At 42.7% G+C, this 24908-nt stretch overlaps 1 protein-coding gene across 1 annotated transcript in view; it reads left to right on the top strand.

Moving 5' to 3' along the window:
• The first annotated feature begins 417 nt into the window (after window positions 1–417).
• Window positions 418–24908, top strand: part of mcmdc2 (minichromosome maintenance domain containing 2) — a 90177-nt gene continuing 65686 nt past the window's right edge. Inside the window, exon 1 of the mRNA XM_078540390.1 lies at window positions 418–3398. Coding sequence (XP_078396516.1) covers window positions 3299–3398 — 100 coding nt within the window. The 5' untranslated portion in view covers window positions 418–3298. The remainder of the gene's footprint in view (window positions 3399–24908) is intronic.

Here is a 24908-nt window from a genome sequence, read left to right as displayed (position 1 = left end):
CCACAAGCATTGCCCTTCAGCATGTATGGCATTACGTAGCAGCACAGTTCTACAATATTTTTTTCATGCAGGTTAGGTCAGGAGTCCAAACCATCAGCAGCTTTCACCTGCAAGTTTCACAGGTAAGATTATCATCAACATGGCACGCTTCTACAAACATTCTCTCCCTTGGGTTATGACAGTCCTGATGGTACGGCATTCCAGAATTTCTTTTCAACCAACCAATCAATAACATCCCAATGCATGATTTGGCCACTTCTGGGAAAACATCAAGCTCTTCAGAGTCTGTAAGCTATTCACACAGCTTTGCAGGTTTTAGACCTTTTTTTTAAGCTAGTTTGCACATGCCTCCAAAAACTCCTCCCTTTCTGCCAAACAGAAAAACTGATCTCTTCTTAACAGTGATTTTCTTCTCCTCACAAGAACTCTGAGTTACACTGTCTCTGCCTGCTTTCTCTTTGTGTCTACATCTGGGCCTTCACCCTCCAGCTCCTCTACTTGTAGCTCTCCTTTGTGTCTGCAGCACTCTTTATGCCTGCCAGCACATGGTTTCTTTCTTAACTGCCTTCCTGTTTGTACTGCTTCCAGATCAAGGGTCGCCAGGTCACTTAGACCAGAATTTTTTTCTTATCCAGGAAAATTACAATTAATCTTTTTGCAATTGATGCAAACTCCTAAAGTCCTTTTCAAATATTCTTACAAACAATTCTACATGTAGAGATGGTGGCGTAGTGGTAATGTTGCTGGACTAGTAATCCAGAAGCTCTAATGCTCTAGGGACAAGGGTTCAAATCCCACTATGGCAGTTGGTGGAATTTAAATTCAATTAATAAATCTGGAATTAAAAGCTAGTCTCAGTAATGGTGACCATGAAACCATTGTCAATTATCGTAAAAACCCATTTGGTTTACTAATGTCCTTTAAGGTAGGAAATCTGCCATCTGGCCTACGTGTGACTCCAGACCCTGAGCAATGTGGCTGACTCTTAACTACCCTCTGATATGGCCTTGCAAGCCACTCAGTTCAAGGGCAATTAGAGATAGGCAACAAATGCTAGCCTTGCCAACAGTAACCACATCCCATGAAATTTTTTTTAAAAATGGATTTCACAAACGTTTAAAGAAATTACAAGTTTTCCTTACTGTACTGCTTCCAGGTCATCACAACATCTTGTTTTTTTCCCTACAGAAACTTAAGTGTTTCTGAGCAAGCTTTCATCAGTGATTGTGTCTGCATCCTTGATCTTTTTTGCCAAATTTATGAACCCCATCTCAGACTGTTCTTCCACTTTAATTGGTTCACCCACTGTGGCCTCATTTATTTGTACTCAGAAGTGAGTCTTATAACAACTGTCTCACCAGTTTATTTTTCAGCCTAGTCTTTGTGTCTGGCAGCATCTGTGGAAAGAGAAACAGAATAAACATTTCAGATTTTCACCTTTTCATCAGATCTTTCATGAGTTCTGATGAAAGGTCACAACCTGAAACATTAACTCTGTTTTTCTATCCACAGATGCTGCAAGACCTGCTGAGTATTTCCAGAATTTTTTGTTTTTTTCAGATTTCCAACATTTGCAATATTTTGCTTTTGGATTAGTTCTGTCATGTTTCTATTTCTGCTGCACACCTTCACCAGATCCTTCTCAATCACTATCTTGTAACATACGTATTTCCACTTATCAGCATATGTTTCAAAAGAGTCTAACTGATAGTTCTGTGCCTGGAACTATTCTCCTTTCCTTGGTAACCACATCACTGCCCAAAAAATCCAGTATCTGCTAGGACATGGACAGTGTACTTATGAGATTCTGCCCTTTGACTACTTCAAATCCTTGCCCATTCAGTGGTATAGATGTTCCAATGATTCATAGGAAAGCCAGCCAAAGAAACCACATTACTCTGTATGTTAATCAATTAAAATTACCTTTAATTATTTAACATTGCATGCATTAAAGCAGCTTACACAAGCATAAAGACAACATCCCTTAAACCAAGAAATCAACATCAAAGAAGCAGAGTTATCAACTCGCACACCATTTGGTTCTTCTGGCTGGATGACCTCTGGACAGAGCTTCGTTAGACTTTTGTTGACTACATTGCGGGACCTGCCATTTCCCATTTCTCAAGGGATGTGATTATCACTGGCAAGTCCAGCATTTGTTGCCCATCCATAATTGCCCAGTGACATGCCATTTCAGAAGGTAGTTAAAAGAATCAACCACATTGCTGATCTAGAGTCACATGTAGGGCAAACCAGATAAGCAGGTTTCCTGCCCTAAAGGGGATGGGTTTTTACAACAATCATTGATTGTTTAACGCACTAGCTTTCAATTCCAGATTTTATTTATTAATTTAAATCCCACCAGCTGGGATTTGAACCCATGTCCACTGGATTACTAGCGACATTACCGCAATGTCACCATCTCTCCAATTGTCTTGTGACTGGTTAGAATGCATAGGCCTCATCTCATCTAGGTCTAGACCCTATCAAGGCCTTGTATCCACTGTGCCCTGAGTTTTCTAACTGCCTCAGAAGTTTTTACCATTTGGTCATGAGGCATTTGCTTCACTTCTTCCTTATCAGTTTTTGCAAACCAGAGGCTTGCTTCTCAGAGCCTCTTCAGTCATTTCTGCACGTCTTTGCAGTTTCAACTAGCAATGTTGACATTTTTAAAAGGGGTGATGAACACCTTTCAACAGGGAGCTAGATGAGTTCCGGGAGGATATCAATGTATACAGACTGTGGGTGGGTTATTGGGTGATGTACATTGTGGTCACTGTCATCTGGAACTCGTTTGTTGTTGCCTTTTAGCAAGAAGGCAACAGCGTCCGAAGTTGCTGAGAAGAAAACTGACAAAAGTGGGGAGAAATACTGGTGCTTAATTTTGGAGAAGCGATTATAACTTCCTCATGTAGTATATGAGCCTGCTCTATGTAACTTGTGCATTTCACTGACTGCCAAATCAGTATCATTAATTTTTCGTCATAAAAATCACTCCGAATAGTTATCTTAATTTGACAGCTGATGTGTGTTTTGCTCTGGAAATCAGTAGTTCCATTTCTTTGGACATATTCCTCTCTGGCTGAGCTGCAATAATATCTACGCGCTAACTGTGGGCCCGCGACTAGGGGGCGCGTGTCAAGGGGCGGGAGGGGGAGTGAACGACGCCTGCGCGCCACCAGTTCGTGAAGGCGCTCCGAAGTGTCAGGCGGGCGCTGCAGAGTCTTTTCTCGGCTAAGTACGGTGGGCACAGCGCTCTGGTAAATTCCACGGGCTGAGGTTAGAGTTGTGTATTAAAATGGCAGCTGAGGATCTGGCTCTGAAGGAGTTCACCCTAGTTTATTTGGACAGGACTGGAGGGCTGCACAAATTTATCAGCGACTGTATTCGCTATAATGGTAATTTTTCAAGGAGAACTATCTCTAATTATTCATTAAAAATTGTATTTATGGAATGGTATTAATAAGCTAGATTTATATTATAACAAATGGCAACAAAACAAATGTCCCTAAGTTTTTGCGACGTTATTGCAGCGCAGATCTTCAGGAACAAACATTCCCTGCAACCCGTTTATAGTCCAAATCTTGATCACTCAGAATATCAAATACAGACGTTTCGATATTTACATGGCCAACATATATTCAAAAGATAACTATATCTGAAGAAACCCCCTCCCCCTCACCCTCCATAAATGACCCACAGTTCCCCAATCACGACATCCAACTGCCATATTTAGTACCTGTGAATTTGACCAGTTTGCTTTGAATCTTGGAATGCGAATTATGAATGCTGATTAAAAACAGTATGAATCTCAATGCCAATTCCTGGAGCACCCCATTCAGCACTGCCTCCAATTTATATCTCCTCCAATACGGTTTGTTGTTTCCTACCCTTTAGCCAATTTGTTATTTATTTTCAGATTATGTGGATTTCCTCTGCTTTATCCTTAAGAGTAACTTCTTATATAACTTTGCCAAATGCTTTTTGAAAAGTAAAAGTCACTTCTTGGGGGTTTTGCAGTAAATCTGCAATGGTTCTTTCTCAGAAACATTGAGGAAGTTAGGAAGGATCACCCTTTTCTGAATATGTTGGCTGATCTTACTAGCTTTTTTCATACAGGTAATGTGTAAATTTCTTCTTTGATTCCATTACTTTGATGTAAGACTAATGGGTCTGAAATTCTGTAGGCCTATTGAAAATAGGAGTTACATTAGCCAGTATCCAATCTAATGGATTTCCTCAAAGTTCATTGCCTCGTAATGACCTCATAAGTCTCACCCCATAATAGGGATAATTACAATCAATGACCCAGACTTTCCTGTCGCTTGCCATTTCAACACACCATCTTGCTCTCATGCCCACATGCCTGTCCTTGGCCTGCTGCAATGTTCCAGTGATGCCCAATGCAAACTGGAGGAACAGCACCTCATCTTCTGATTAGGCACTTTGCAGCCTTCCATATTTAACATTGAGTTCAACAACTTCAGACCATGAACTCTCTCCTCCATCTCTACTTTTTAATCCAATTTATTTATTTTTTAATGGTTTTTATTTTTAGTTTTATTTTTTTATTTACTTATTCATTTTTAAAAATCCTTTTCCTCCAAACCATCCCCCCCAACCCCCATAAACAGGGTTTTCTGCCACTTGTTTCTATGTTGTGCTTTCACAGCGCTCACCCTTATTCGGCTATTAACACATTCAACACCCTCTTTAGCCCTTACCACTACCATTAACACTTCCTTTGTCTTGTGTCCATGACATCTTTGTCAATCTCTCCTCAGTCCCACCTATCCCTGACTTATCTTGCTTCACCTGCTCCACCCCCTCCTAAACAGTATAAAACCCATCACATTTCCACTTCTCTTTAGGTCTGAAGGAGAGTCATTCAGGTTCGAAACGTTAACTAAAAGCAAAAAACTGCCGATGCTGGAAATCCAAAACAAAAACAAAAATACCTGGAAAAACCCAGCAGGTATGGCAGCATCTGTGGAGAGGAGCACAGTTAACGTTATCTGGCCGTCTATCCAGCTCTTCTTGTCCCACCCGCCCCCCACCACCCCTTAAACCAACTTATATTTCACCTCTTCTATTTTTACTTAGTTCTGTTGAAGGGTCATTCGGACTCGAAACGTTAACTGTGCTCCTCTCCTCAGATGCTGCCAGACCTGCTGAGTTTTTCCAGGTATTTTTGTTTTTGTTTTCGAAACGTTAACTGTTTCTCTCTCCACGGGTGATGCCAGACCTGCTGAGTTTTTCCTGCATTTTCTGTTTTTATTTCAGATTTCCAGCATCCGCTGCATTTTGCTTTCATCATAAATAGAATTCATCTCTCATCTGTTGTGAGCCTTTTTAACGTGTTCAAGACTTAACATATCTTTTATTAATTTTCCTGAAGTCTTGGCAAATTGACAATACATCCTTATTCCTTAGTGAATACATGGAGGAAATAACCATATATTGGCCTGGACTTTGCAGTTAATGGTGAAGCAAGGGTGCTTGCCATTGACCTTTGTTGGGAGTGTGTTGGTTGCAGATCGGTATGTCTTAAAAGAAGTCTCCATCGTCTTCTGTTGGTTAACTGTAAGTCTTTATTAACTACTAGAACTATTTACACATGTACAGCAAGCCAGGAGCTGTCTCCATGCTTAGGTCTATACATATCTTTCCTCAACACCACACTCGTCCTGGGTCTCGGTCATGTGCTTTCTTACATCATTGTGTGGGCATTACTGTACTCAGTCCCACATTAACCCTATATGTGCAAGACCCTTATACTACACCTCCACCAAGACTTTATCCAATGTATTTGGAGTTATACTAGTTTACCTCATGTCTTACATTGTTATTATTACATTATCACTATTACTACTCCATTTCCCTGCTTCAAGCCCTTGAATTTAAAGTTCAGGTGGTCTGGAGGCCTTATAACCATCCCTATCTCATTCACAGTTCTATCGGAGTGGTAGGTTCTGGTTGTTCCTGTTGGTCTGGAGGTTGAGCTGGCCTCTGGGTATGTTTTCATTCTTTTCTTCCATTCCTTCATGTTGAACCGCACTTGGCTGGTCCGGCTGTTATACTGCTCAGTGGTTGCTGCTACTCTAACTTGTTTCTTGTGGGGTAGACAAACATTCTCTTTGTCACTTCTTTTGCTTTTTCCATTGTTGTGTGGGTCATCTCAATGTCCTCAGTAGCTGAGAAGAGGATTCCTGTGGCAAGAAGAAGGTTTAGTAGTACGGTCACCTCTGCTTTCCATTGTAGGCCATGGATGGCTGCTACCAGGTTTGGTATGCCAGCTGGGAGTTGCAGCATATGCACAATGGTTGCAGTGTTGACCTGCTGTACTGTCGCCGGAGCCAAAGGTAGAGACTTTTCAGACTCCTGATAACCCTCTTTTACCTCTTCCATTGGAGGAGTCGTGGTTATCTCCTGGGTGGTTGGCTGGTCTGACCATTGAGGGCTTTCAGTGACCTGTAATGAGAATGGACAAACCTGCCCCGCAACTACTCTGGTAAGTTGAGTTGTCTTTGCCTCAGAGTTATCTGTGGAACTCTTATTTTGACAGGATTGTTTCTTACTTGGTCACTGACTGCTGTTTATACTCTTTTGGTTAATTCGTTAGATCCTCACTGTTCTTCTCAGAAATCTCCTTATCTGCTTTTGAACACTGGATTTGTCCTTCCATACTGCGCCTCTTGTCCATCATTTTGTTCAGGTTGGATTGGAACTCAATAATTACATCAGTTTTGCTTATTAATTCTGCATTCAAGCAACTGCTGATTCTTCAGCAATTCCTTCTCCTGTTCCAGGCATTTTTCGTGATGTTCACTAGAGATATCTGATGCTTGAAGTTCGTCAAGTTTTAATTGAAGATCTATCTTAGTTGAATTTGTTTGTATAAGTTCATCATTTAAACGTTTCGAATCCTCCCTCAAGTTTTCTACTTTCTATGAGTGATACTCCAGTGTTCTCATCAGTTTTCATCTTTCCTTAACAAACTCATCTTTTTTCCGTGAAAGTTGATTCTCTAAACTGATCAATTTTTCTTTAGCAGAGTATAATTCCTCTGTGCTATCCTTCAAGCTCATATTCTGTAATTGCACTTCTGCCAATTGTTTGTGAAAGGCCTCACACTCTTTCGTGAGAACTTCTACCTTTGCCATTGATTTTTATCTCTTGGTATATCTCTTTGGAAATGTAATGTTTTTCCAAGGTTCCTTCCAAATGTGCGAGTGTTTTCTTCAGCGCTGCAATCTCTTTCTTGTCTCTCTTGGCTTCCTCCTGGAATATAGAACATTCCTGAGTCTTCTCTGGTTCTTCAGTTCTTTCACTTTGTAATTTTCCAGAGGAACAAACTCTGATGTGAGGGATCCTTGTAGTGTGTGAAGGTCCTTCAACAGGTTTTCCTTTTTGTTGTGAAGCTCAGCTACTGCGCCTTGAGTTTTCTTGTAATTTAACAGAGTCTCATTGAGTTTGTTCTGCTGTTTAGCCATTATGCTGTTGCAGGTAGTCTTTATTCCATCATGTTGCTGAAGGGTTATGTAATGTTTTTGAATTTGATCTTGAAGGACAATTAGCTGTTCTTTCAATTGTTTATTTTCTTGTTCAATTCTTGCCTTTGCTTTGTCACTACTGACAGTTCCAATGCGGCTTTTTCTGAAGTAGCATTCAACGTTTTTTTTAACTCCTCCTGTTTTCCAGGGGCACGTATTGGTACTTCAAAAAGTCTTTCAAGACCATAATTTTGTTGAGTACCTTTTCTGCCTGCTGTTGTGCCTGGTTGTACATCTGGTTGAGTTTCCCCAACTACCGCTTCGATTTGCCAACTGTGGAATTGCGGATCATTATTTCCTTTGTGACGTCTTAGAAATTTGTTTGTTCAAATCTCGATGTTTGGTTCATTGAAGACTTTAGTTTAGCGTGCATTTTCAAAGGTATATACTCAGCTTGTGTTTCAAATCTTCCAGTTCAGCTTTAATACGAACATTTTCTGATTTTACTTCTGCTTTTTCTTGCTCTGCCTACAGCAGGGCCTTGTCCTTGTTGTTAACTGCCAGCTGCTGGTAGAGTTCTGGAAACATGTCAGGGTCTCCAAAAAGGTATACCTTTTAGGACTCCTGGAAAATTTCCTGCCTCTCTGGCACCCTCGTGCGGTTTTTTTTGAGTACTCTGTTCTTTTCATCACTTTGCTCGGGGTTTTCTATGCATCTTTTCAAGCTCTGTATGCTTCTCAACTTGAAACCTGAACCTCTGCAGATTTTGTTCTTAGACTCCGATAATTTAAAAATTCCCTTCTCCTGGACACCAATTTTTCAATAGGTTTAGCCTTAAGATGGGTCCAAGTTGATCTGGTAAGTTGCATTTTAGATCCATGGTAATTTAATATCTTTTGCAGTTACAGTTTTAAATGTTGTTGCCATTTTAAGAATGACTGTGCAGTAACTTTCCTCACTTCTTCTTCCCACGATTATCAGGTTTCAGCAGGCTCCCATTTTGCTGATGGGGCCATTTGTTATCTTATTCTCTCTCCAGAGCCTTCAAAACTAATAATTTTGGCAAGCAGTTTGCTTCTGAGCTTTTGAACTTGATTTGAAGGCGATTTTTTGCTCTGCCTTTAGTTTTTTAAATTTTTTCTGGATTTCAAGATGGCGTCACCATTCAATTGGAGACAAAGAGATTCCCTGTGCTTGCCAGTTCTGGCAGGCTCCGCACAATTGCGTTGGCGCTCTTCTTGAAAAAATTAACAATGGCTGCCTGCCGACTTCTTTTGTTCAGCTGTTTAAACTATCGAGTCAGTTGAATTGGAGCTTCTGCTTGTTTTTCACTGAGCAGGGCAGTCGTGACGACCCCGAAATATTTAATTAATTCATTCTCTTTTTTTCTTTCGGATGAGCTCAGTCTCCAATTTGGGGATTGGGTTTTAGCGACGGGTTTCTTTCAAACGGCACTTCTGACACTGGATTACTTAACGGAGTCCTCAGGACTTGCTGCAGCCTGGAATTTTAAAAGATTTAGCTCACCCTTGGAGGTTCTGTCGACTCTGCACTCTGAAGCTGGACTTCCAAAGGAGCTTCAATGAAGTCTTCTGCTGCACTAAGTAAGTTTAAATCTCTGCTTCAGCTTCCAGGCCTTTCTCTGGCAATTTTTCTACTGTCCTTCTGCTTCCTTAGGTGCTTCTTTTCAGGTCAGAATTCTTAGTTGAATTTTTCTCAGTCTTACAGCATTTCGGTTTGTATCTGCATTTTAGTGAGGTTCTATGTTTTTATCCCATTACTGCCACCATGTTGGGAGGGTGTTTATTACAGATCAGTATGTTCTTAAAGAAGTCTCTGTGGTCTTCTGTAGGCTAACTGTAAGTCTTTATTAACTACTGAAACTATTTACATGTGTACAGTAAAGAGTAAAAGCTGGGAACTGTCTCCAAGCTTAGGTCTATATACATCTCTGCTCAACATCACACTGACCCTGGGTCTCGGTCATGTTCCTTCTCACATAACTGTGTGGGCAGCACTATACTCAGTCCCACATTAACCCTATATGTGCCAGACCCTTATACTACAGCCTTGAAGAAAGCTGGCACCAAAAAATTAGCAATCACTATGGTAGAATTTCCCCTTTCCCCCTGGCAGTTTATATCTGGCACCAAATCAAAGGCATGTCTTGGCGTGTGGCAGCACTGATGTTAGCCAGCAGGTAGGCAACCAATTAAATTGAACTGTTCGCACACAGCAAACCAGGTAGTTAAAAACACTTAAAATCCTTCACTTTTAATTTAATTTAAGTTGTCAGTTATTGAAATAAATGTAAGACTATTAAGACGGAAGCTAAGATAAAAACAGACTTAAAGAAAAACAGAAAAAATATATTTTATATTGTTAAAAATATATGGAATTTTTAATCATTGTGGAGAAATTTGAAACTACACAAATATAAAATTAGCTTTTCAGGGCCATGAAGGTATTAAGCAAAAATTCTGAAGTTAGTATGCTGTTTAAAAACCCAGTTACATTGGAACAGGAGTAGGCCATTTCGCCCTTCGAGCCTGTTCTGCCTTTCAATGAGGTGGCTGATCTGCAACCTAACTCCATATAGCCTTTGCCCTTTATGTCTTATTACATTTAGCTAAAACTATATATCAGTTTTAAAAGTAACAATTGATCTCATGCCAGTTGCCATTTGGGGGAAGAGAATTCCAAACTTCTACCACCCTTTGGATGAAGAAGTGTTTCCTCATTCAACAAGGTGTAACTTCTTTCAAGGTTTTTACAATGAGACCAACAGCGGTAAGAGTGCAAGTTCTCAGCAATTCATGATTGCAAAGGAGATCGCAGTCTGTGGAAACCTTTACAGCTCATGCTATGGAGGAGCATAGACTCACTGGCAGCAGCTTCTGGATTTCTGCCTGACTTTGCACAAGACAGAACTCCACAAGCCATTGTCATTCTCAATGGAATAATGATAGCAAATACTGACAGTTTCGTCATCAATACCACAGCAAAATGTTTTGCTGTTCTGAAATATTGTTGAATAAACAACGCTAGTCAGTTTGCCAAAGATGTTCCTCATTTCCTTGAATTTAGCTTTTTAAAAAAATTCTATACCTAAGGCAGATGAGCTGAGGGCACATGAAAGTATGATGATATAGGCATTCCTGAAATGTGGCTTAAAGAAGGGGAGGAACAGCAGCTCAACGTTCCTGGTTACAAGGTTTTCAGACAGGATAGAGAGGGAAATAAAAAGGGAAGAAGGGTTGCAATATTGGCTAAAGAAACAATTACAGCTTTGAAGAGGGATGATATGTTAGAAATATCATTAAATGAGGCTATATGAGTTGAACTGTGGAACAAGAAAGGAGAATTAATGCTGCCGGAAGTATACTATAGACCCCAAACAGTCAGAGGGAGATAGAAGAGTAGAAACTTTGGGCAGTAATGATAGGAGATTTCAAGTATACTAATATTAAGTGGGATGACATCAGTGTAAAAGGGCAAAGGGCTGCAGAATTCTTAAAATGCATTCAGGAGAACTTTTTTGGCCAGTACATAGCATGCCCAACAAAAAAAGGGACAGTTCTGAACTTAGTTTTAGGGAATGAAGCTGGGCAGGTGAAATGGGTATCAATGGGAGAATGTTTTGGTGGTGGAGATGATAATTCAGTTAGATTTAGCATAATTATGGAAAAGGATAAAGATAGACCAAGAGTAAAACTTTTAAATTGGGGACAAAATTAGAAATTAGAAAGACACAGGCAAAAATTTTTATTGGCCTGGATTACATAGAGATGTAGTCAAATTCTGTAGAACATGTCACACACATCTGGTGGTAGGGAAACCACAAGCGGTGATTAAGCCGGCACCTTTAATTCCAATTCAAGCATTTGAGGAACCTTTTACTAGGGTCATGATTGATTGTGTAGGACCCCTCTCTAAGACTAAAATTGGAAATCAGTACTTGCTGACAATAATGGATGTGTCTACAAGGTTTCCTGAAGCGATACCTTTGAGAAATATTACAGCAAAGAGAATTGTGGAAGAATTGACTAAATTTTTTACAAGATATGGTTTACCAAAAGAAATATAATCAGATCAGGATTCAAATTTCATGTAACAGCTGTTTAAGGAAGTTTTGGGATAAAATAGTTTAAGTCAATAGTTTACCATCCTGAAATACAAAGGTCTTTGGAAAGATGGCATCAAACTTTAAAAACTATGCTGAGGGCTTATAGTCAGGACTATCCACATGATTGGGATGGGGAAATCCATTCTTGTTATTTGCCATTAGGGATGCTCCTAATGCATCCCCAGTAGCACCTCCTGATTCTTCAAAGCCTGTCCATCATCTACAAGGCACAAGTCAGGAGTGTGACTCGCCTGGATGAGTACAGCCCCCACAACACTCAAGAAGCTTGACACTATCCAGGACAAAGCAGCCCGCTTGATTGGCACCACATCCACAAACATTCACTCCCTCCACCACTGACACACAGTATCAGCAGTGTGTACCATGTACAAGATGCACTGCAGGAATTCACCAGGGCTCCTTCAACAGCACCTTCCAAACCCGCTATCATCTAGATGGACAAGGGCAGCAGATAGATGGGAACGACCCCACCTGGAAGTTCCCCTCCAAGTCACTTACCATCCTGACTTGGAAATATATCACTGTTCCTTCACTGTCGCTGTGTCAAAATCCTGGAACTCCCTTCCTATCAGTACTGTGGGTGTACTTCCACTACATGGACTGCAGCGGTTCCAGAAGGCAGCTCATCACCACCTTCTCAAGGGCAACCAGGGATGGGCAATAAATGCTGGCCCAGCCAGTGAACCCAAATCCCGTGAATGAATAAAAAAAATCAACTGGATTTAGTCCTTTTGAATTAGTCTATGTTCATGAGTTCAGGGGACCACTAAAGTCAATTCATGAGAAATTGGTGGGTTAAAATTCGGAACCTATTCTCCTGGATTATATATCAAACTTCAGAGAAAGATTGAACAGAGCATGTGTTAGCTAAGGAACATTTAAAGATATCACAGAAAGTGATGAAATTGAAGGCAACTAGGAGAGCCACAGCTCATAGTTTTGTTGCTGGGGAAAAATGTGTTAGGATTGAAAAGAAACTGAATGAAGTAAGTGATTTAATAAATACTCCATAAAGAATAGTCCATGTCATGTAAATATGTTTAAAATGTACATTGACAGGAAAGAGGACCAAAAGGAGTTATTAGTGGTGGTAGATAAGGAGCGAGAGGATGAAATGAAGGATTCTGAAATTGATTCTCCTCTAATCAAATTAGATAATGAGGAGGTACTTAAAAATTTAAATGTAATATTGAGTTACCTTCCACACAAGTGTCAAAGTGATTTGGAGAAGTTCTTGCAGTCAAAAAAGCTATTTGTGGGAATAAGCTGGGGAGGACAAATTTAGCTTCACATGATGTGGGTGAGATCCATCTTCAATAAGGCAGCATCCTTACAGATTAAGGCCAGCAAAGTTATCACAAGTACAGAAATAAATTGAATTCATGCTTCAAATGACATGTTGAGTCTAGTTGCAGTAACTGGAGCTTGCCTATTGTGATGCTACCGAAACCAGATGGAACACTAAGACTATGCGTTGACTATTGAAAGGTGAATGCAGTGACAAAAGCGGATTCCTATCCTATACCATGGTTGGAAGATTGCATTGAGAAAGTGGGACAATCAAAGTTTATCACAAAAATTAACTTGCTGAGAAGATATTGACAAGTACCGTTATCAGAGAGAGCAAAGGAGATATCGGCTTTTATGATGCCAGATGGACTATATCAGTTTAAAGTCATGACATTTGGTATGAAAAATGCACCAGCAACATTTCAAAGACTGACAAACAAGGCTGACTGCTTTTTATACTGACGACTTGATACTTTTCAGTTAAATATGGGGGGAGCATTTACAATATCTGGAAGAATTATTTAATCGACAAGAAGCTAATTTGGTGGTGAACTTGGTTAAAAGTGAATTTGCAGAAGCGCAGTTACATATATCTAAGCCACACCGTTGGACATGGTAAGGTGGCTCTGAGAGATATGAAAGCCAAAGCCATCATGGATTTCCTTATGCCTACAACAAAATGAGAAGCTTTGAGATTTATGAGCATGAATGGGTTTTACTGGAACTTTGTACCAAATTTTAGCAGTGGTTGCTCCATTGACTGAACTATTAAAAAAGAACAAGAAGTTTCAATGGACACAGGAGTGTCAGAAGGCATGTGACAGCTTAAAAACTGTATTGACTATGACACCAATTTTGGCAGTACCTAATTATGCCAAACAATTTAGGTTGGCCGTTGACACAAGGCATTGGTGTTGTACTGTTGCAAGAAGATGAAACTGGAATTGAGAAACCAATAGGGTATTTTTCACGAAAGTTGAATGTACAACAGAAAAAATATTCAACGGTCCAAAAGGAGACTCTGAGTCTGGTGTTAGCGTTGCAGCATTTTGAGGTTTATGTTGCAAACAATTCGTCAGAAACAATTGTTTATACAGACCACAATCCTTTAAAATTTCTGGACAGATTTCAAGACCGAAGTGCCAGGCTCTTCAGATGGAGTTTATTACTGCAACCATTTAATTTACAGATTATACATGTGGCTGGACGGGAAAATCTAATTGCAGATGCATTGTCGAGAGTTTAAAGCTCAACATGAAATTGGACATTTAAAACCTGGACACTAGACTGAAGTGACTTTTGTTGATACAAAAAATTTGATTATGTATTGTTGGTTTTTTTGCATGTATCTGGTAATGTAATAATGTGGATATATAGATAAGTTTAGTAGGTAGTGTAGGATGGGTTAAGAAAATGAAGCCGTCTTTTTAAATTATGACTGTTCTGGAGGTGTCATGAAAGTGTAATAATTTTCAAAATATTTTTCTGGTTTATTGTAAAATAGGCTATGGAGGCAAGTATAGTTGGGTCTGTCTGTGCGTGTGATTTAATTACATTCTGAATCAAGTAGGCTGCAAACTTTAACTCATCAAAAGAAGCTAGGTGCTTGACATGCTAATGAGTAAACATGGATGCTGGCTTAGCATGGAAGGTGTGAAGGGAATTTGCATTTTTAGATAGATGAAGGGATATTTGGATTTCAAAGGGATTTCAGTCTGTTTACAACTAGCCAGATAAGCAAGGCTAAGGAATGTGTTTATTTTTCCCAAAGGTTACTGATAATATATAGTGACAACATGAAAGTTTTTATATTATGAGGGAGGTACAGTTTCAAAGACGTATGGAACAATAGAATTTACAGATTAAAAAGAGAAACATATATAAAGGAGAATGAAAGGATATGTGTCAGGAGAAGGCCATATAAGATCTAACAGGAGTGTGTGAAATAGCCTTAATGAAGCCGCCAGCATTTGTGCATAAATCTGCTGCCTACCGAAACTGAAGCTAGAGAAAAGCCATTTGGAAATCCACTGTCCAGAGTATTATGCTAACTTGCTGAGTCTGTTTTAAATCTAAAATCTATTTCAGGCCAATGCCTTAAGGGGAGTGTAACTGGGTGTCAGATTAATTTGGAATTTTAGGAGCTAGTATAGTAGTAATTGTAGTCTTATGTATATGCTTGACATAGTTTACCTTGTTAATAAATATTTTAATTTTTTTTAATCTCTAAAGGTCTTGTGGACTTATTACTTTTGAATTCAGCGCACACATCTCGTAATAAATACAAATTGCAAAACCGTTGTGACAGTGCGACTAAGTTTCCCTCATAGATTTGGTCCACCTGGCACACACATTATCTGTGACATCATAACAAACCCTTCATGCATCCCATGCCAAGGTATGCCTCTGAACTACCCCCATAGACCGTCATGCCCCCCTATATCAAGTTATCCCTCATGCCAAGGTGTTCCCCCCAACCACCCAATATGGCCTCATGCTGCCAAGTTATGGCACTTCCATGCCCATTCACCCACAATACACAGTATAGAATCAGTAAACTATAGTGGCATTTGGTTATGTTAAAAAAGCTTTAAAAAAAGTGACGCATTGATAAATTTGCATTTTCTTTTAAAAAGTGCTATTTACTATAGCCCAATGAAGGTGTCAATCATACAGGCCCTTTAAAGTTTAAGTAGCTGAAAGCATAAACCGTTGAAATCTCTATATGTTGTCTGAATAAGCATTGTGAAATTGACAGCATAGATCAGAGAGCTGTCAATCAAGCAATATTTTCCCTGGGTCTCAGATGTTTCAATAGGCTCATGGATATCTGGGCTCTCAACCAAGCCTTATTGTGTATTATAAATAAAAACAGAAAATTCTGGAAAAACTCAGCTCTAACAGTATCTATGGCGAGAGAATCAGAGTTAACGTTTCAAGTGCAATAGGGCTTTTCACCCTAGCCGACAAATTGGCACTTCAGCTCACTGAAATGGTAGTTGTGAATAGAAGATGTGTGAGAATTGGGTTCTTTCAAGGTGCACTGATGCAGTGTTGTGGGCTAGGTGCTAGATGTATATATGAAACAAGTTAACTTCCCCTTTTAGATCACTGTGGTCATTTTAAATAACCACAAACTCGGCATTATTTCTTTACTATTGATGGAACCTTTTTCTCATTTGTTCCCTTGACCTTAGGATGTAAGAAACTGCATTGACACAGCTAACCATTTGCTGCACATTGGCCCTGTTGTTTTGGGCCAAAAATTGCCACCTACCTCTGCCGAACATCCCAACAATAAGAAATTGCCAGCATCAAAATTATATCCATCCAGTGTAGTGTAAGGCTATCTGGCATGGCAAGGGTTAATGTGGGACTGGGAAACAGTACCACCCACAGTGTGCTGTAAATAGACACATGACTTGAGACTAGAGAGAATTGTGGACTGGACAGAGACCTGTGTAGAAGCAAGCACGGAGGTAACTCATTGCTTGGGCTATACCCTGTGTATATGTATATAGTCATGTGTTATCAATAAACAGTTAATGTTCAACCGTACAAGGCTTAAAACCTCTTCATGAGACCTACTGAACATATTAAATACAACTTGGTAGCAGCTAATGGAAAAAAACAGAATCTCAGAGAAGCTGGAGCAGAAATTCAGATGCTGTGAAACTAAAGGAGCAGCATTCTGACCTGATTGAAAGCACCTGAAGTGAAGACACAGAGGGAGATCGCCTGAAAGAAGCTCCTTTGCAGAATTGGAAGCAGAAAGGTAGAAGAAAAATTCCACTGTGCAGCTGAGGACTCTACAAGATCTCACGAGGTCCATTGTGAATGCCCACAGAGTGCAGACTCAAAGGACCTAGCAGGGATGGGCAAAAAGTTCACTTCTCAGCCAGGCCTAGTTTAAAAAGCCTCAGTGCTATAAAAAAAAACTCAGCAGCCCATTTCTGAAGGCAACGCAATCAACCCGGGTTCAATTTGGCGCCATATTACATGGCGGCCGAGCACGTTGTAAGAAAAAAAAGCGGAAGGTTTAAAAATCTCAGCCAAAGCTGGGAATTTATTGTTAAACGCCTGAAAACCCTTTGATATTGCAGGGAAGGCCCAGAATAGTTGATTGACTAAATCGCTGCTCAAAGCTAAATACAGAGAGGTCGGGGCTACCATTGCCGCGGAAGCCCGCCAAATCACAACAAGCGCAGGAAGACTCTTTGAGAAAGCAATTATTGCTGCACCATCTTTAAAACCTGCACAGCATTTAGAGCTGCACTCACCTGAACTTTGAAGCAACCATGGACAACAAATCAACATCACCTGACCAATTTGGACCGATCCAAGGGCCAGACCAAATACAAAAGTGGGAACTTTGGCCGTAAAGATTCTTAAGATACACTTAGGATTGGATAAAAAGACAAAAGCTGAACAAGTGAATGCACTACTATATTCAGTAGGTCCCATGGCCCATAGATATTGTTCCATAGCTATTGCTTTGAGGCAAGGAATAAACAAATCCTTAGATAAATTTGATGAAATTCTAAAATCATTCGATACATATTTCAGTCTAAGAAGCAACAAAATTTTAGAGAGAGCGAAATTCAACAAACGTGTCCAACAGCTTGGAGTATCGGCTGACTCTTTTATAAACAAATTATACAGATTGGCTGAAGACTGTGACCATGGTGACCTTAAGTCAGAACTCATAAGGGACAGAATTGTTGTCGGAGTAGCTGACAATGCCCTTTCAGACATGCTACAGACCAAGACCTGACTTCAGAAAAGGCCATCCAAATAGTCAGACAGTTTGAAATCCGCCAACAGCACCGATCCATTTTACATGGCAAAAGCAAGCCATAGTATAGAGCAAACCCAACTGTCCAGCTAGTAAAGCAACAAAGGAGCAGAGAGACTCCAAGCCAAGGAAGGCAATACCCAAACTAACCACAAGAGGGTGGGAAACCATGTTAAACGCTCTGGAGCCAAATTACCTCACAGGCAAGAACAATGTCCAGCAATCTCAGTGCAGTGTTTCAACTGCAACTGCCCAGGACACTTTGGCAAGATAGGCAAAGCTAATATGCCTAGATGGGTGGAGGATCCCAATACAATCCATGAGATTGAGGTACCACACCAGGAAGAGACCCAACCGTGCTTCTTGGGTGAGGTCAAGGATCCTGGATTCTGTTTTTGGATTGCAGACATCTCAGTAAATGGTGACCTCACCAACTTCAAATTGGACACTGGAGCCAGTGTTATGGTCCTCTTGGATAAGGAACCAGGGCTGAGAGACCTTTGGCTACGCACAACAGACACACCACTCTATGGGCCTGGAGGAGTCCGACTTCTGGTCATAGGCATGATCCTAGAACCAATAAGGCATGGCAACAAGTAGATATTCAAAGTCATGTACTTCACCTGAAACCAATCATTTTCCCTGTTGAGCAGAGATGCCTGTGTTGCCCTTAACATTCTAAAAATGGCAGAAGATGTCAAGACAACCTCTGTCATCAACTACATGGAGCTGCAAGTCCCCAAGAGGCCCGCCAGTAAAGAGACTGTTGACTGGGACTTCAACTCTGCCTTCATTGTCTTCACTCTTCACAGTGAGTTTGTACATTTTCTTTTCAGGTTGCAGAAGCTCCTTTTTGGTCAGAGCAGCCAAACCTTCAGACAATTGACACTGTACCTCAAATGGAACCACACAGGAAAATGACCAGCAACAGAAGAATGAGCCCTAACCCCAGGCTCCAACGGTTACTGTCACACTACCTGTAAACACCATGGCACAGACGCTGCAACCTCCAGCCAATATGCAAAGCTGCAACATGATGCTGGAGCAAGTGACCATCAACTCGGCAGGGCACACCTCAGTGAGGCATGGAGACACACAGAAGAACACAGTGTCACACGGAAAAAGAAAAACCATGTTCATACCACGAACAAACAGAGAGAATACTCTCTCCAGAAAGGACGAGACAAGCCAGTAGTCTCTGAGCAGAATAGATCGGGAGTTGACAAAGAGAAGTTCAACTCAAGGAGCGGAAAAAGCGTATCAGAAGAAGACAACCAAATGCCAGAAACACAAACTACAAATCAAACTCCAAATCAACAAAGGTTGCCCAAATCAACAGAGCCTTCACTTCTCCAAATGTGACCAGAACGAGATCTGAAAGAATTGTCAAGCCTCCAGACATCTGATTTTATAAAGTCAGAGACTTGAGGGGGAAGAAGAGGTAGCATGATTGTAATGTAAATACATTAGGTAACGACTTGGGGGAGGTGTTGTGTAAGGGTATCTAGCATAGCAAGGGTTAGTGTGGGTTTGGGAAACAGCACCACTCACAGTGTGCTGTAAAGAGACACATAACCTGAGACTAGAGAGAGTTGTGGACTGGACAGAGACCTCTGTAGAAGCAAGCATGGAGTTAGCTCATAGCTTGGGCTGTGTCCTGTACATATGTACATGTGTTATCAATAAACAGTCAATGCGAGTTGTTAGTCATTTACTTTAGAAACTTACTGCTACTTGCATGTGTGAACGGGGGAAGTTCAAATCTCTTCAGAGCTGCTTTGACAGGAATAATAGGCTTCAGGTCAGGACTCTGAAGGAAACATAATTATTGGGGTCTTACAGGTTTCAGGCAGCCTTCCCTTACCCTGGGAATGGGGACTGTGCTCTCCACTGGAGGCACCTCCTCTGAGGAGGAAGAGTGAGCCAGAAGGGGGAGGAGGCCAGGAGTCCATATGCAGCCTCCAGGGGAGCCACCTTTGGGAAGACAGGCGCAGGCACAAGGGGCGCAGGGCCAACAGGAAGTGCAAGGCAGAAGGAGCTGCAGAAGACGCCACTATCCTGCTGCCAGGGTTTACAGGCGGCGATGCAGCTACCTCAATATGTCTGAGGTGCAGTGCCGAAGGAGGCTCTGTCTCTTAAGGGAGACAGTGACCTCCATCTGTCAGATGATAGGCCCTGAGATCAGCTCCAATTGTGTGGTTGGACACCTCATGCCAGTGGCATTGAAGGTCATGGCTGCCCCCAACTTCTATGCCTCCGGCTCTTTCCAGGCTGCTGGGTGACAAGGGTTATCCCCTCAAAAGGTGGCTCATGACACCCCTCCATCATCAAAGAACAGAGGCCGAGCAGCGGTACAATAGGAGCAAAAGTCTTCACAAGGGCCGTGGTAGAGAGAACCATCGGTCTTCTCAAGATGTACTTCTGATGCCTGGACCGTTCACAGGGCACAATGCAATACCCCCCAGATCGTGTATCACCGATAGTGGTTGCATGCTACGGTCTCCACAATTTGGCGCTGGAAAGGGGGGATGCAGTGGAGCAAGAAGATGTAGTCGCAGATGCTCTGACTGCAAACGATGAGCCCAGTAGCAAGTCTGAGGACGAGTACGCTTAGGAGAACGCTGAGGGGATAAACGCTGACCTGGGCAACCTCCAGGGAGGCAGGGACACCCGCGAGGCTTTGATCCAACGATCCTTGAGCTAGCCTACCACAGATGAACCTCCAACACATGCCAAGGCTGCAGGCTCCATACTCAATACCTGAGATCAACATTTGCCTGGTTAGGAACATTAACTATGTAACTTGTCAATAAAGCTCAATGACAAACAAATCACTCCTAACATCATGGGTCCCCCTACACCTGCAGATGTAATGAAGCACCCAGAGGCTTGTTGAGAACTAAAACATTTAATGTTTGCATACTAGAATACAGAAATGAAAGTGCATTAAAAGGTGTTGAGCAGCACACCTAATGAAAAGGAACTGATACGGGGGCAAAAGAAAACCACCAGTGATAAGCCCATGGTGTGCCTAAGAAGATTTATGTTTACGTTTGCGGGTGCTAGGTCTAGATGCTTCCCCTTCGCTAGCACTGGCATTGGAGACAGCCTGCTCACTCTGCTGTCCTGTTGGCCTTAATGACCTCAGCAGGCGTTCTCTGGCCCGTGGAGCATGTGCTGGCCCCAACTGGGAGAGAGCGGACGGTGGCACGACTGGCATCTCCCCAGTTGCCGCAGCCTCATCAGATGCCACGGTCACTGACAGAGGGGCAGAGGAGCTGCTGCCCTCATCTGGAGCGCCCTCAGAGGAGCCCGCAGAGATGACAGGCAACTTGTGCGCCAATGCAAGGTCGCTTCGGACCTCCCTGCTCACCATTGATGGATGGGCACCTAGCTGGGATACTGGGTGCCCAATCCATCTCGCACACAGACACAGACCACTGAGGTCAATGCCGCTGTGAGGGCTTGCAGGTCCGAGTGCATCCCCAGGAAGCCCTGATTGTTCTCCTGGAGGAGCCTCTCCATGAGAGTCGCCACGCTCTCCATGGAGGAGGCATTGCGCTCGGCCACGAGGGTCATTGCATTGCTCAAACTCCGTATGGACTCCTCCATCACAGAGACCGTGTCACACATTCCCTCATGTATGTCCGCCAGATCCTCCCACATACCCTGCTAGACTTCCAGCATCTGCTACCTCAAGGACGACTCTAGAAGTACATCATCAGCCACCAGCTGAGCATGTTCATGGTCTCCGGCAGTCCTCCAACTGCCGACGTCCTGGGCACTCTCTGCCTCTGCCTGCATCTCAAGTGAGTGTGAAGTGCCCTCATCACTGTACACCGGGACACTAGCCGACGATCTTATCCCCATGCGGCGCTGGTATCTGCGCTGGTGCCTGCTGGCTGAGATGGTGTGACGCTGGTGCCTTTATATCTTCTGGGCCCTCAGGGGTCAGTGGCGGTCCCTCTGCCTCCTGAGTGTGGGTGTGCTCCAGAGAGGCTGAAAAGAAGAACAGGATATTTGATCAGTTGAAGTCGTTACATTGTTAATGTGAATGCCTGGCACCCAGATCAGGATGCGTTCCTCCTTCCATTATCAATGGGCAACCCATGTTGGATGCTGAAATCAATATACAGTCGACAGTGGAATGGTTGCAATGACAGACATTGTGACCTCAGGGCATGGCACTCTTACCTCCCACTGGCACCCCAACCTCATCGCGGTGGTAGACCTGGGCACATGACGCCGCTCCAGCTCGAGAACCTCCTGCTGATATCTGGTCAGTATGAGTAGGTGGGTCTGCCCTCCACCTGTTTGGCATTATTATGTGCGGTCTTCTACTGAAAGGAGAGAGAAGCATTGATTAGTCTGCGTTGCCATCAAAGCCTTCCCACTCCCACTTGAGTGAAACATTGCAGGGCTCATCTGATTCATGACCCTGGAGTCGCCGTACACTCACTCCAAGCAGCCAGGGCTGACCCCCTTGCCCAGATGCTGTCTCCATCACATTTGCCATTCACATTGTAAGACCTTCCAAACCAACAAGCACTATCATCTAGAAGGACAAGGGCAGCAGATGGATGGCTACCCCGCCACCTGGAAGTTCCCCTCCAAGTCAGTCAGCATCCTGACTTTGAAATGTTTCAGCACTCCACCACTGCGCCTAGGTCCAGATCCTGGAGCTCGCTCCCACAACAGCACTGTGGGTGTACCTGCACCACATGCAGCGGATACAGAAGGCAGCTCACCACCACCCTCTCAGAGGCAACTAGGCAGGGGCAATAAATGCTGGCCCACCCAGCGAAGGCCACATGCCATGAATGAATGAATGCAATAACAAAATTCTGAGTTGGGGGGTGGGGGCCAGGGGGGGCCAACCTAACTGCTGTGTTAAGTGACCTATGCCAACATGGTACTCATCCTTCCCGATGGCAAGAGGTCATTGAACCGCTTGCGGCACTGCACCCAGGTACGTCTCACCACACCGTGGGAGCTGACCCTTTCTGCCACCTCTTCCCAGGCACATTTCGTCATGTGGGGGGGCCTCCTCCTACCGTCCCTTGGCAGTATGATGCCGTGGTGTGCTGCCACCTCCTCAAGGAGGGCAGTGAGGCACTCATCCGAAAATCTCAGGGCACACTGCCCCGCCGACCTGCCCTCCTGCCTGGTCTGCTCTCAGAGAGCGCTCTCAGACTCCTCCTGTGTGACATTGGTGGCAGCCTTTGGAAGACTGCCTGCGCCATTTTTAAACAGGCCGTTGGGTCGCCATTGGACCCGGCGGTCATTGGACTCCCGCCGCCGCCCTCCCCTTCCCGCTGTCCTTGGGAACAGTGATTCATGCTGGGCGGGCCTTAATTGTCCCGCCTGCATAAAATGGCAGCATGGAGCCGATCGGCTCCGCGCCCGCTCCCGAACAGCCCACCTGCCATAGGAAAAATTCCACCCAATATATATCTTGTAGGAATGCAGGTTACATTCAGCCAAGGTGCCTGAACAGAAGGTGCATTCCAAATTTCACATCAGCTTGAGGCATTGGTGGTTAATTGAATGCATCCCAATATGCATTCATTCATAAGTTATTCTCTTATACATCATTATTTCAGAGTGAAAGACTGCCTTGTTTCATTCATGTAAGCTCAGGAGGAGTTAGCCACCAAGAACCCAGACCTAGGACAAAGTAGCAGATTTGATTGACAATTCAATCCCAGAATATGGAGCACAGGGGGATGTCAAAGATCGAGCTTTTTGTTACCTGTTTGACTGAGAAAGAGCACAGTGATAAGAAAGTTGGGCATAAGGAGTGAGAGCTCATTGCTTGTTAAGTGCTGAGTAGTTTCAGGGAAATTTTTTGTCAGAGCAGTCTGGTTAGCCTGCTAACAGAGATGGTATGACATTTTGTCATTCACTGTTATGAGGAACATTATGCAATGTGTTATGGACAGGAGAGGGTTTAATTTAAACAGCTCCAATTTCTCCACTCACCACCTGTCCGTAAACAGAAAGGTATTTTGATTTTGAGATTCCCCCTTTATAAGCGGTGGCATATTTCACAAGCCCTCGGTGATCCAATTTCTATTATTGACCCCACATCAAACTTGTGACAGGATAAATTCAAAGAGTTAATTCATTTGCACACACAAAACATGGTGGGGTGGGGGGGTTCGCTACATAGCCCCTGTGCATTCATATAGTAAAGAGGGATAGAGAAAGAAAGATTTACAGGGCAAAGGCCACAGAGTAAAGAATTATTGTTTCATGTGAGTCCAGAATCAAACTCCCAGGGTATATTCCTTCACAGAGTTGGGCAGGTTGAAAACTGATGCCAGATAATTTACTTTTCCAGTAGAGATGACTTCCACGATAAGATAGGTACGCAGCTACGAATTGTCTTGTAGGCAATGGTACAGAGTTCAGAAGTTCCAGTAGAAACAATGTAAATGGGGCCAGGCATTTAAACCTGGACAGAGTCCCTTTTCTGAGCTGCTGTTTGGTAATTGGAAGATGGTAGGCTGTCTTGCAGGACAGCAAGACAGTATTCTTCCAGCTACAGGGGTCATGTCACGTGATTCCCACCTTTCCACTTTGGCTTTGACAAAGTGTGTATATCTCTTTGTCTGGGTCCCTAAGATTGATAAGGTTCCAACCATTAAGAATTTGAAGGGAAGGTTGCAGGGCATTTTGTCCGAGCAGACTAGTAAACTCCAGTTGGCCAGCCTGGGTTCTGAAATGCAGGTGGCCTTTGCATATTTCCCTTTAAATTTGGTCTCTGCAGTCCACAGGGGCCATTAGCGTCTCTTCAGAGATAGCAAGGGGCATGTGTCTGCGATGCAGCCAGATAGTATAACCAGAGATTGGGAAGTAAAGATAACTGCTTAATATAAAAGGAGGTGGGATCTATTTATGCGAGAGACTGATGACGCTGAACATGAGAATATCTGGTGCAGACCCCAAATTTGTAAATGAACTAATGACTTCTGACATGGACTACCTTGCAAAACATATCCATCAGTGATTTATGGCTGTGTCCATGCTGATCAGATGTAGTCCATTTTGTTTAGATTTCTAGGGCTGTAATGTGTGTATTTATGTTTAAGTTCATACAACTGCAAATGTTAATGATTAAAATTCTGATGGAAAGAGATGGAAAAGAAACAACCACCTTCTCAAAGGCAGTTAGGGATGG

Source organism: Cetorhinus maximus, chromosome 4 (genome assembly GCF_964194155.1).
Source record: "Cetorhinus maximus chromosome 4, sCetMax3.hap1.1, whole genome shotgun sequence".
Taxonomy (NCBI): domain Eukaryota; kingdom Metazoa; phylum Chordata; class Chondrichthyes; order Lamniformes; family Cetorhinidae; genus Cetorhinus; species Cetorhinus maximus.
This window is presented reverse-complemented; position numbering and strand designations above follow the sequence as displayed.